General features: G+C 52.3%; 4 protein-coding genes across 4 annotated transcripts; 3 read left to right on the top strand and 1 right to left on the bottom strand.

The window, feature by feature from the left end:
- Positions 1 to 1,597: 1,597 nt before the first annotated feature.
- B0T15DRAFT_394677 (uncharacterized protein) lies at positions 1,598 to 2,395 on the top strand (the record flags this gene model as incomplete). Its single annotated transcript, XM_062864741.1, has 3 exons — positions 1,598 to 1,911; positions 1,986 to 2,250; positions 2,357 to 2,395. 3 exons carry the CDS (start codon positions 1,598 to 1,600, stop codon positions 2,393 to 2,395), a joined length of 618 nt encoding a protein of 205 aa, XP_062723337.1.
- An 870-nt stretch (positions 2,396 to 3,265) lies between these two features.
- On the top strand, positions 3,266 to 4,171 carry B0T15DRAFT_393549 (uncharacterized protein; the record flags this gene model as incomplete). The annotated part of the gene is made up of 3 exons (XM_062864689.1): positions 3,266 to 3,521; positions 3,591 to 3,704; positions 3,774 to 4,171. The coding sequence occupies 3 exons, from the start codon at positions 3,266 to 3,268 to the stop codon at positions 4,169 to 4,171; spliced, it is 768 nt and encodes a 255-aa protein (XP_062723336.1).
- A 5,134-nt stretch (positions 4,172 to 9,305) lies between these two features.
- Positions 9,306 to 10,809, top strand: B0T15DRAFT_530533 (uncharacterized protein). Its single transcript, XM_062869177.1, has one exon. It carries the CDS (start codon positions 9,700 to 9,702, stop codon positions 10,465 to 10,467), a length of 768 nt encoding a protein of 255 aa, XP_062723335.1. The 5' UTR covers positions 9,306 to 9,699; the 3' UTR covers positions 10,468 to 10,809.
- A 546-nt stretch (positions 10,810 to 11,355) lies between these two features.
- On the bottom strand, positions 11,356 to 12,240 carry B0T15DRAFT_493029 (uncharacterized protein; the record flags this gene model as incomplete). Its single annotated transcript, XM_062866911.1, has 2 exons — positions 11,356 to 12,024; positions 12,085 to 12,240. 2 exons carry the CDS (start codon positions 12,238 to 12,240, stop codon positions 11,356 to 11,358), a joined length of 825 nt encoding a protein of 274 aa, XP_062723334.1.
- Positions 12,241 to 12,889: the final 649 nt, after the last annotated feature.

The raw sequence follows: 12,889 nt of genomic DNA, 5'->3' as shown, positions 1-12,889 counted from the left end.
ATCGAGTCCCCTGTTCAGTCTTTAGATGCGGCCCGTCCTGACGCTTGAGTACTAGTAATGATGCATGATCTTGATTCCTTGAGGTCCCGTTGTGCCCGAAATATGCCGCGCCCTGGGCTTCGGTGTCTCCGCGCGACAAATCTGACAATTCCGCGTGCGTGGACATGGGAGTTCCTGAAGGTGTATGTAGACTGGGTCCACGGTGTTCCCGAAGCATGAGTCTGCTCGCGCGTCCTTGGCGATGGCACCGATAGCAAACCTACTAAGTACTCGTCCGTTCTCTGGCGGAGTAATGTCATGAACAACCAGAAGTCCGGCCCCGTATTCTACTGTATACCAAGGTGTCACACGGCAAAACGACATCGTTGCCTGAAAACGCCTAGGGGTACGCTATATATCCGTGCAACACAAGGAGAATAGGAGCCGTTGTGTGGTCAACGCGGCAATCCGTGAAGGTGAAGCATGCTAACACCCTTTGCTATTGAATTTAAACACCGAGCGACTGCGTCGGTCTAGCAAGAATGACCCGATGACCGGCTTTAGAAACTCCAAGCGTGATGGTGAGTCATGGTTCTTTGTCCACGAGTGGTCCGCTTACGCGCTACAGTCTATCGCGGCCTTTCTTTCCGACCGCTACCAGTCTCCCGGCTCAAGACGACAACAAGTGGGACCTCTGCCCTGTTGGTTCGCGGGATCTCGCTTCTACATACCTTGGCTGCTCGGCCCCAATACAGCCGGCAAATGGCGAGCCGAGGTGCTATGGGATAAACAGCACCCAAATTGCCCACGGATCCTAAAATTCTCTCGTTTGAGCTCAGCTTCTCACAAACAAAGCTTGCCGATGGGCCTGCTCCAACAAGGAAGGATAAGAAGTAACGTTGTTGGCAGATAAACAAACCCGGTAAGCATAACACCCTGTCGTGACAGATTGTATGCAGACTGGAAGGGTACTCGAGTTCTATTTACGGAGCCTCCCCTAGGCATTCAACTCGTCAGTAATCTCAGGCCGTATTAATTGCGCTCTTGACGATGTGGCTTGCTATGCTTACGGTTACTTCGCGCATGCAAGGGGATAGTAAACGCTCCTCATAGACGGGAAAGGATCCCGGCAACGATGCATGTAAGACGGCCTTGTTTACTTAACGATGCACTGCAATCAATGACATTCGGTCGCTGAACCCAGAATAATTAAGAACCTCTTCCCTCCATTTGGGCCAGGCCCTTTAGTCTCGACACGAGGCCGCATTGCATAGCTGAGGCGATAAAAATAGACACTCGACGAGATTGAGGATAGAGTAAAGGCAACTTCGAGGTCCTTTGAAGACGGTGTTGACATCCGGAGCTACCAACACAGAGTGGCATGTCGAGGCTTGGCCAGTGGAGGGCACGAAGGGAAGTCCACCAGACCTTGCTTCTCACCTCCGAAGGGCTCGAGAAAGGGAGAACGATGGCGATGCGGGACATGAGTATAAGAACTGGCATCTCTCCTGTTGAGATGGGACCGGAGCACGCAGCGATTGCCCAGCATCCTCCCCTCAACCCCAAGAGTCTCAGTCAACTACAAGCCAGACGCGCTTAAACCGCCTAATCTTCCATCATGAAGCCCATCTCGCTCCTCTCCCTGGCCTCCCTGGCCGCCGCAGCCCCTACTGGCCCTGCGGACGGAGCCGGCCAGCCGGGTCTCACGGTGCCCAGCGGTGTCGTGCCCTCGAGCGTCCGCGTCCTGGGCATCTCCCTCCTGGGCTCCGGCTGCCCAGCGGGCACCGCAGATGTGCAGATTGACGCCACAAAGACCCTCATCGAGGTCACCTTCTCCGAGTACATCATCCAGACGGGTCCCGGCACCAAGGCGGCCGACTGGCGCAAGAACTGCAAGCTCACGCTCAACCTCGAGTTCGACCAGGGATTCCAGTATGAATGACCCCCCTTCCTCTCCTTCTAATACAGCCCCAGGCAGGTACAGAGCACTGACATGAACCATCCAGGTTCGCGACGCTGGCCACCGACATGAGCGGCTTCGCGCAGATTCCCCAAGGGTCCAAGGGCCTCTGCACCAACACCTTCGACTTCACCGGCGTCCAGGGCAAGACGTCCTACTCGCTCGCGCTGCCAGGCGAGCGCGAGGGTCCCTTCACCCTGTCGGCCAACCCGGACGTCGTCTCGTGGTCGCCGTGCGGCGGCACCACGGCCATCATGAACATGAACACCCAGTGCAACATCTCGCCCACTCGCCAGCCGGCGTTGATTGCCGTAAGAACACACAAAAGACTCCTTTTCCGAACCTCGTGATACTATAGGAGTGGTTTTTGTTAATCATAATGCTGTTTCCAAACAGGTCGATCGCATCAGCGGAAAGCTCACCGTCAATATCTCGCTCGACTGGCAAAAGTGCTAGGCGGTTGGCTAATGGCTTGCGAGGCTCGCGGGGCAACTCGTGGCACTCTCGGCGAGGTCTGTTGGTGGATGATTGATTGTATGAGGGATGTGCTAAGCAGAGATGGCAGTAGTTTGACCAGCTGAGTGTGGGTGTTTGATATGCGTACTTTAGCTCACCTTTCCCTGCCCAGTATCTATTGGCTCAGAGTGATACCTACATACTCTCCCTCGGACCATCTGTGAGACGGTGACATCTAGATCCTCCCACGTTCTTACTGCCGGGTCCGGTCCGCCCAAGTGATCGGTATAAGCCCTGTTGGATATTAGTAACCGCGACCGATATACGGATCCGTAACTCCTTTGTGACCCCGTCGGTGACTTTTGAATTAATCGTGATGCAGGGGCCAGCCAGATTCAAAGAGGGGTTGGCTTATTATCAGCCTAATGATCGGTTTCAGACCACGGCAGCATTGGTCCGTTGTTGGGCCTACCCACAATAGGTCCATCACCATTGCGTGACTTGACCGCAGATTCTAGAAATGATATTGACTCCGAGCTGACCCGCGTACTGCGTAGTCCCTGATTACCATACGGATATAGTGGTATCATCCACTGGCGCTTATGACACGGTCACTCCGACAGCGATGAGGTCTTTCCCTACTAGCCAACAGATGGACAAGCGCACACTTCATCAGCTATAGCTCAAAACGCTACGATAGACAGGAGTGTGTGTGTTTCAGATGTGGGTCTCTCGGAGGTAGCATCCCGTTCCCATCCGGCTAAATAGGTAATTAGGTAGGGGCCCGGCTTGTGCGAGCGCGGACATGTTTCAACTTCGATCCCCGGCTTCTCCAACAATCCCTCTCGCCAAAAAGTGAAAGCGACGACAATGGATTCGGAGAAGCACGCGGCCGACGAGGAGCAAGAAGCATTCTTATCACACCCGCAACGCGGCGGAAATGCCACGACGGACATTCCGCCAGACGGCCGACATCATGGCGAGAAGAGCGACCGGGCAACGAAGTTGATGAAATGGCTAAGACTGCTCCTGGAGATTGCGATGGCCGTCACCATTGTGTGTCTGCTAGTGTTCAAGCCCTCTGTTGCTGGACGAGAGACCCTCCGGAGGACGCCAGTACCTCACTGTATGTTGATCAGTTGCCCGCCATCTTTCAAATTGCATGCAGCGGCCTGCTGACTTTGCTCCCGCTCAGTTCCAAAGAAGATCTATACCTTTCGTAACGACCCTAAATATGTCCGCGGGGACATGTGGTTCAACGAATCGCTCACCCTCCGTACTCTTCATAACTGGATCGAGTTGAGCTCAGGTACCGATGACACTACCTTAGGCACTGCCCTATGATATCTGAAGCATCGCTGACATACTACTCCGCCAGACAGCCGAGGCTACGTCGTGATTGACGACCCCAGCGGCTACGACCTTCCGGAGCCGTACACCGTGGCCCTAGACCGGCACAACGATGGACCGGGGTACATGATGACGGTGTTCCACCAACTGCACTGTCTCTCCTACCTCGCCGAGCACTACCAGCAAGGGTACGACGGGGTGAAGCTGACGGAGGAAGTCGCCCACCACACGGCGCACTGCTTCAACTACCTCCGCCAGGGCATCATGTGTTCAGCCGACACGACGCTGGAGGGCAAGACCGAGGCCGGGCCGGGCGAGGGTTCCGAGCACGAGTGTACGGACTACGACGCGCTGCTGGAATGGGCCAACAAGCACTCGGCCATGAAGTGGAGGAACGGCCTGCTTCCGGGTGAATCTATTCTTTGATATCTGGCAGAGGTCTTTCTTCAGTACTGGTAGTAGTAGCGACGCCTCCATCGACTTTGTTGGACCCGAGTTCCAGGATGGCGTGCAGCTAGCCTGATATTCTCGTTGCGGCTCGCTCCCGGTGGCGAGTGGTCCTGACAAACCTCGACAACCGGTTGGGGGTGCCAGTGGTTGACAACCCGACAAAGTGACTGAAAGCCGTTTGTCAGAGCAAAGAGGCGAGCAAGGCAAGGGTTCAACAGAGATGGTTTGAGAACGTGAAGAGGGGTTAATAAGTAATTAAGTAGAAGTACCCTCATTTCCCAACCGACTTGCAAACTGCAATTCAATTCTTTCATTCCCTGAGGGTCTCGCCAGATCACAGCTGCTGGCACGGGATAGGGTACCGTAGTACTTCGTAGATGGTGCGGCACAATCGACCAAATTTGTAACTATTGTATCAGTCTTCAGGATAGGGTTCCAAAATGAAACTTTCCTTTTGTGAAGATTCAGCTGCATCTTGAAAGAATTTCATATCATCCAAGCACTGAAAATGAAATTGAAAAAGCCGGGGAGGTTAATTACAGAACATATAGTTAAGACAAAAGCTCTAAATAGCCAACATATCCAAGTCGCTTTATAAATCTATATATAACTTAAGCTATAGAAGCTAATATAGCTAACTCAGTAGTGTTTGGTATTTGGAAGAATGGTTGGAAGAGAAAAAATAGGGAGGAAAAAGAGGGACCGGGCTAGTAGAAAACTTGGGAGGCTATATATAACGTATCTTATCAGCGAGCCGATCATATCAGCGAGCCGATCACTTTTTGCCGCAACGCGTCATTTTCACACCCAACATCAATTTTCTCTACAACCTAACATGCGTTCTCCTTCAAAAGAAGCCAGGGTAATCCTGGCACTTGAAGCTTGTCAAAACAACAAAAAAACTAAGCCTCCGAGCCGCAGCTAAGCTCTACGACATACCCTATACAACCCTCTATGACCGATCTACTGGCCGGCTTATACGACGCGATCTTCTAGCCAACTCGCGTAAGCTTACCAATCTAGAAGAGAAGGCGATAGTTTAGTATGTGATTGAGCTATCTATATGCGCATTCCTACCTAGACTAAGTAGGGTGGAAGATATGGCCAACCATCTGCTATGCGAACGCGGCGCGCCCCCTGTTGGCAAGCTCTGGTGTGACGAAACCACAGGCAGTCCTGCCTCTGAAAGGGTTCGCCGGTCGAAGGTATCTGCTGGTCGGACTGTAGGTCTCGGTGAAGCCAAAGGGTTCACAACAATGCAAGTCGCAATGTCTGCACAGTAATGTAGGGCTACCTTACTGCTTGTAATTGCTCACTGGAGAACTCCCAGAGTCCTCCAGAACGAGTGTCTAGCTATCCTATATACTACGGCTCTTCCTATGGATCACGGCCTCCCTCTGGTGATCCCTCATACTGGATCACCTTGGATCACCAGTGATCCCTTGTGAGCCTTATACCTGGATCACCAAGCCTTCCCTATGCCAAGTGTGATCCTCTTCTGATTGGTCCGTTCCTGGACCGGAACGATTGGACGCAGGCGTCGCCCGCAGACCATGCAGGTCGGCCCCACCGGCCGCTGCAGGTTAATTCATGACATCTGGGTACATCGGTTTGTTAAACGCCAGCCAGAGCTCTATATGCGTTATGCCTGTCGATACGATTACCAGAGGGCTAAGTGCGAGGATCCAAGGATTATTGGGGAGTAGTTTGCGCTTGTACGAAACACTAAGGCTAAGTATGGTATTGTGGATGATGATATCTATAACTTTGACGAGACCGGGTTTATAATGGGTATGATCTGCCCGGGCATAGTAGTTACGACCTCGGATGGCCGTAGTAGGGCAAAACTAGCCTAGCCTAGTAACTGCGAATGGGCAACGGTAATCCAGGGAGTCAATATACTTGGCTGGGCTATCCCGCCCTTTATTATCTTGGCCGCGCAATATCACCTCGCCAACTGGTATACTGAGTGCAACCTCCTAGCAAACTGGCGTATTGTAACTACCGACAACGGCTGGACTACCAATATAGCAGGCCTAGATTGGATCAAGCACTTCGACTTCTATATAGCACCTTATACAAAGGGCAAAAAGCGGTTGTTGATCCTCGACGGCCACGAAAGCCACCACTCTACCGAATTCGAGCTCTACTGCCAGGAGAATAACATTATCACGCTCTGCATACCTCTGTATTCCTCCTATAAGCTCCAGCCACTTGATGTTGGCTGCTTTAGGCTGTTGAAACAGTCATACGGTCGCCAGATTAAGGACTTAATACGCATGTATATCAACTACATCAGCAAGCTCGAGTTCCTCTACGGCTTTCGCAAGGCCTTCTTTGCTTCTATAACGGAGAAGAACATACAGGGTGGCTTTGCAGGGGCTGGCCTAGTACCATACGATCCAAAGAGGGTCCTTTCTACGCTAGACGTAAAGCTTCGTATACCGACACCTCCAACCTTACAACCTAGCACTGTATAATCTTGGGTCTTCCAGATACCATATAACCCCCGAGAAGCCGAATCGCAGTCAACACTTATTAAGACTCGCATTGCCAACCATCAAAACAGCTCTCCAACTTTAATATTAGGTGCTATGGATCAACTTACTAAGGGTACGATAGCTATGATACACCAGGTGGCCCTCCTTCGGTCAGAGGTCTCTTCGCTCTATAAGGCCAACGAGGCACTAAGCAAGCGCCGGAGAGCCAAAAGAACACGCGTGCAGCTTGGAGGATCACTTGCAGTATAGGATGCAAAGGATCTACTAGACTAGAAGGCCGTGGTTGGGGAGGTGGTACAAGAAACGCAGCCGGACGGTGGTGGTACAGGGGGGGGTCGTACGAAGGTTCGGTGCTATAGTGTGTGCGGCAAGCCTGGCCATAATGTACGTACGTGCCAGGAGGTTGCAGAAGGGTCTGATTCAGCTGTTTCTGATGTAATTATAGTTGGTTCCTAGTGTTAGTGTATTGTAATTGAGGATAGATGTTTTGGTGTGGTGGAAATTGATCGGCTCGCTGATATGATCGGCTCGCTGATAAGATACGTTAACCCTAACCGATTGGCACTAACGTACATTATCAGCGAATGGGACACTAAGTTCTTGGCACAACGCGTCCTTCCTTATCTACCTCTAACAACGCGTTTTTCCTATAACTAAAGATGTCTTCCACTTCAAAGGAAGCTAGGGTAACCTTGGCCCTTAAAGCTCTTGAAAATGATATAGAACTAAGCCTTCGAGCCGCGGCCAAGCTCTATAACGTGCCAGTTTCAACCCTCGGCTACCGACGTACCGGCCGGCCTATACGACGCGATCTTCCAGCCAATTCGAAGAAGCTTACCCAATCTGAAGAGGAGGCTATTATTCAATATATTATTGAGCTATCTGTGCGAGCTTTTCCGCCGAGACTACGTGGTGTAGAAGATATAGCCAACCAACTGCTACGCGTACGCGACGCGCCCCCTATCGGCAAGCTCTGGGCGCATCGGTTTGTCAAACGCCAGCCAGAGCTCCGTTCGCGTTATTCGCGAAGATACGATTACCAGAGGGCAAAGTACGAGGATCCGAAGGTCATTGGCGAGTGGTTTGCCCTTGTACGGAATGTTAAGGCCAAGTACGGTATCGTAGATGACGATATCTATAACTTCGACGAGACTGGGTTTATAATGGGCATTATCTTCCCGGGCATGGTGGTTATAACCTCGGATGGCCGTGGCAAGGCGAAGCTAGCCAGCCTGGCAACCGTGAATGGGCGACGGTGATCTAAGGCGTTAATGCCCTTGGCTAGGCTATCCCTCCGTTCATCATCTTAGTAGCGCAGTTCTACCTCGCCAACTGGTATACTGAGTGCAACCTCCCAGCCGACTGGCGCATTGCAACTACCGAGAATGGCTGGACTACCAATGCGGTAGGCCTTGATTGGATCAAGCACTTCGACTACTATATAGCGCCTTGGACAAAGGGCAAATACCGGTTGTTGATCCTCGATGGCCACGAAAGCCACTACTCAACCGAGTTCGAGCTCTACTGCCAGCAGAACAACATTATCACGCTCTGCATGCCTCTACATTCCTCCCACCTCCTCCAGCCACTTGATGTTGGCTGCTTTGGGCCGTTGAAGCAGGCGTACGGTCGCCAGATCGAGGACTTGATACGCGCATATATCAACTATATAAGCAAGCTCGAGTTCCTTTGTACCTTTTGCACGGCCTTCTTTGCCTCTATCACCAAGAGGAATATCCAGGGCGGTTTTGCAGGGGCTGGCCTTATGCCGTACGATCCAGAGAGGGTACTTTCGAAGCTAGATATCAAGCTTCGTACACCAACACCCCCAACCTCACGGCCAGGCACTGTATAATCTTGGGTCTTCCAGACACCACACAACCCCCGAGAAGCCAACTCACAGTCAACGCTCATCAAGACTCGCATTGCCAACCATCAAAATAGCTCCCCGACTTCGATATTGGCTGCTGTGGACCAGCTTACCAAGGGTACGATGGCTGTAATGCACCAGGTGGCCCTCCTTCAGGCAGAGGTGTCTTCGCTCCGCAAGGCCAACGAGGCGCTAAGCAAGCGCCGGAGAGCCAAAAAAACACGTGTACGGCTTGGAGGATCACTTACTGTGCAGGAGGCACAGGAGGTGGTAGGCCAGGGGGCTATAGGTGGGGAGGCAATGCAAGAAACACAGCTGGATGGTAGTGGTGCTGGGGGGGGTCGTACGAAGGTTCGGTGCTGTGGTGTATGCGGCAAGCCTGGTCATAATGCCCGCACTTGCCAGGAGGGTGCAGAAGGGTCTGATTCATCTGTTTCTGATGTAATTGTAGTTGGTTCTTAGTGTTGTTGCATTGCAATTGAGAGTAGTTGTTATAGAGTAGTGGAGAGTGTCCCGCTCGCTGATATGTCCCGCTCGCTGATATGTCCCGCTCGCTGATAATGTACGTTACCCGCTAGAATGGCACTGAAAATGCCAAGGAAAATATCAAATTTCACAAGTTTTATGACATTTCATCTGTTAGCCAAGATTTTGAAATTTTGGAACCATACTTCATAACGCTGCCACAGTTGCTGGCCCCATGGAGTGGGCCTCGGCTCCCTTCTATCATCATCAATTCATACAATCCATCACCTTCTTGGTTGGCCTATGGTCCTTGCACTCCGGGTCCGTATCAAGTACCCTCGTACGTTAATTTCAAAACCGCCAACTCCAACTTCCAGGTAGGCCACACATCATGTCAACTAGTCCTACACTCCTAAAGTTCAAGACCTCCACACCAAGGTGACCAAGATGCGAGACATCAGACAAGATTCCTTGTCATCTCCGATACCCATGCGGAAAGGGGGTTGACCGTCCCAAATGTGCCCGTCGACGTGGCCATCCACTGTGGTGACCTTACAAACGAGTCCAAACTCGGCGAGTTCCGCACGATCTTAGATCTCTTACGAACTATCAACGCACCCCTCAAACTCGTCATCGCAGGAAACCACGACGTTACACTAGACACACCAATGTCCATGAAGAAAGCGCACGCAGAAGTCGACTTTTCGATTGAGTCGGGGCTAATGAAGAAGGAGTATGGCGATTTCGGCGACTCCCGACACCTCTTTGAGGATGATGCTAAAAAAGACGGCATCGTGTTTCTTGACGAAGGTGTCCACCACTTCAACCTCGACAACGGCGCCAGCCTTACAGTCTACGCCAGCCCCTTTACCCCATCTGCGGACGCCGACTGGGGATTTCAGTACAAACTGGGAGAACACCACGACTTCGCCATCAACAGCAAAGTCGACGCCGTCATCACCCACGGCCCTCCCAGGGGGGTTTTGGACCTCACAGCTTCCAAGCAGCGCGGTGGTTGCGAGCATCTCTTTACTGCCGTCGCGAGAGCCCGGCCACGCCTGCTTTGCTTTGGTCATATCCATGAGGGCTGGGGGGCGAAGTTGGTAGTATGGCGCGACACTCCCAGCGAATCCCCCTCACACTTTGCCGACACCAACAACGGCGAGTCAGCTGTAGTGGACACTCTGGCATCACTCCGCCCAGGAAAGTGGGATACGCCCGAAGATATCGCGGAGAAAGAGGCCCGACTTCGGGCGCTCAGGACGGCTGGGTACCGTGCGACCGACCATTCCTCAGGAAGCGAGCACCCTATAGTGCCAGGACGGACGACGCTCTTCGCCAATGCAGCCATCCAATCGGCAGACGAGGGGCAGGCCCAGTTGCCGTGGGTAATTGACATCGACCTCCCCGCTGCCATCCATTCAAATGGTGTGTAGGGTGCCTGCTGGTCACTGCGCGGATGCTGTCCATGGGTGCAACGAATGCCGTCTAAAATAGAAAAGGACGACAGTCCAAATAGAGAGGTCGCTTGAAGAGGAATACTCTGGTTCCAATGCGTACACGGCGCTAGACGACGAGATATAATGACGGTGATGACTTTCTGGTGCGACAACGACATGGCCGATGTGACTTATATGGAAGGTTTGCGCCCTATTCAAGAGGGGATCAGGGGCAGGAGGAAGTCCCAACGTCTCAAAAAGCAAGCCAAGCACTTCACTGCTGGTCGAAGATACCGCTGCTAGCACTGCGGACGACGAGCGTGGTGACACTAAGAATGGTACTTGTGGAAACGGCGCCCGACGGTCGAGAAGGCTCGCCCAAATCCAGAGGCCGTAGGAAAAGAAGATGGACCTACTGACGTTTTTGCGAGAGCTAACCTCGAACGAGGTTATGACTGATGGTTCTGTGGTCGTCGGAATTTCTAACGTAGAGGGACCTAAGCTGATCATGACCAGCGGTCAAAGGTGGCCATGTTGACGATGTCGGTCTTGACGCCGCGTTACACTTGACTGATGTAAGATTGTCGGGCATCGCCTTCAGCATGTCTTCTAGTTCCTAATCGTGTCTATATGTCTATGGACATGAACTAATAGAAGGATCGCCAGAATAATCGAATGAGATTCCTGAGGAGATAACTAAGAAGACGAGGAGCACAACATGAGTGACCGTTCAGTTGGATTGCGCAAGAGACACTTAGTAGACTCATTGGGAGTCAACGACTCCGCTGTACTACTGTACACTGTCCCTCAGCTAACCACTGCCATCACCGGGAGCGACCACGTCCACACCATAGCGCAGCTCCCGTGACCAAATCTCGCCGGGTCTCAAGCGGACTCGGAGGTCGCGAATACGTAGCGAGCATAGTAGTATCGGCTGCCTGCGGCCCCGTCCATGTCTACGCGGGCGAGGTAAACGCAGTCGTCGCAACCCTCCCAACACCCAATGCTATAGTCGATTTCCTCATCATCCTCGGACTCCGTTGCCGGCACCACTGCCGTATCATCCTCGCCGGCGATTATGCAGTTCAAGCAGTGCCAATGCTTGGTATTGCACTCGTCCATGAACGACTGAAGCCTGCGGAGTCTGGTCCGGCTCGTGAGGAGGCCGAAGAAGGACTTGCGCAGAAGGCTCTGGTTCCAATCCCAGAGATCCTCGCGCGGGACGATCCGTTTGACTACCGCGCGCATAAGCTCGACTGTCTCGGCCATTTCTTCCAGCTCCTTTCTCTGGTCCTTGTGGAACAACCTCAGTCTATTCTTGGCGGCCTGATCGGCGATCCCGTCGTCACCTCCCTTCCTCTTTCCCTTGCTGCCGGTAGAGGACGACGTGGTGGGCGGCTGCGTAGCGGAGTTTGATGAAGGGGCGCGCGCATTGTCCACCTCTGCCTTCAGCTCGAGGATCGTCGCCCGCAAGATCTGCACCTCGGCCTCGGCCCGCTGCTGACTCTCTTTGATCTCCTGGATCTCATCTTTCAATGTCTGCATCGTGTCGAGCTGTGGTGTGAAACAGATTAGAATCGATGTCTGACGTCGACTTTTGAGGGGTTTGCTTACATCTCCTGCAATTTCGTCGCGGGCTTCTTCAGACTTATTAGGCTCAGTGGCTTGGACTGTCGTGGTAGCCGGGCTTCCAGAGCACTGGACTTGGTCGTTCATGCCCTCGTGCGCGAGTTTGACGTCTTGGTCGGTCTGGTCAGTGTTATTCTCCATGTTTGCCGAGTTTTGAATGAAGGAGATGAATTAATTTTTGAGTGAAGCGGTCTTGTTGGCTACCTTCTAGGGATCTCGAAAATCCTGTTTGTATGGGATTTAGCTAAGAAATGCGATTGCAATTGACTCTGGAAGTAAGGTGGTGATGACGATGGTGTGGGTCAAAAAAGAGGTGTTGCGTTTTTTCCTGGCACCCACTGTACCTACCGTACCTACCTTATGTAGATACTCTTGATTCGAAGCATTTGATGTACATACATGTACTTATTGAATTAACTTGCCATAATCATGGCGTATTCACATGTCTGTTTCTTGTGCAGTACGGTTTGAAGGATCGGGGTTTGTGGCCGACTGCCCTACGGCTCTGCCGCGATGGACCGGCGCTGGGGAATGTCTTCTACTAGTACGGAGTATTGTTCGGTGGATTAGGCGGAAGGGTACAATCCTCGCATGACGATAGGAGCACCATGAAAGTTATCAGAAAACTACCAACGCGCGATAGATATGTAGATAGAGGACGAGACGTAAGCTACGTACCTACCTACGCAGCCGCCGTAGAATAACCTGGTGACATCGTGATTACAACAAATCCAAGCACCTCGGATACTTTATATCTATCTTCACCGTGAACTCGCATCATAGGTAATTT

Source organism: Chaetomium strumarium, assembly GCF_033439665.1.
Source record: "Chaetomium strumarium strain CBS 333.67 chromosome Unknown B0T15scaffold_3, whole genome shotgun sequence".
Classification (NCBI taxonomy): Eukaryota; Fungi; Ascomycota; class Sordariomycetes; order Sordariales; family Chaetomiaceae; genus Chaetomium; species Chaetomium strumarium.
The sequence above is the reverse complement of the archived record's forward strand: the minus strand, read 5'-3'. Positions and strand labels throughout refer to the sequence as shown.

Bases quoted from the DNA above. Each gene is read 5' to 3' on its own strand.
- B0T15DRAFT_530533 (XM_062869177.1), top strand. From the start codon at position 9,700: ATGTCCATGAAGAAAGCGCACGCAGAAGTCGACTTTTCGATTGAGTCG.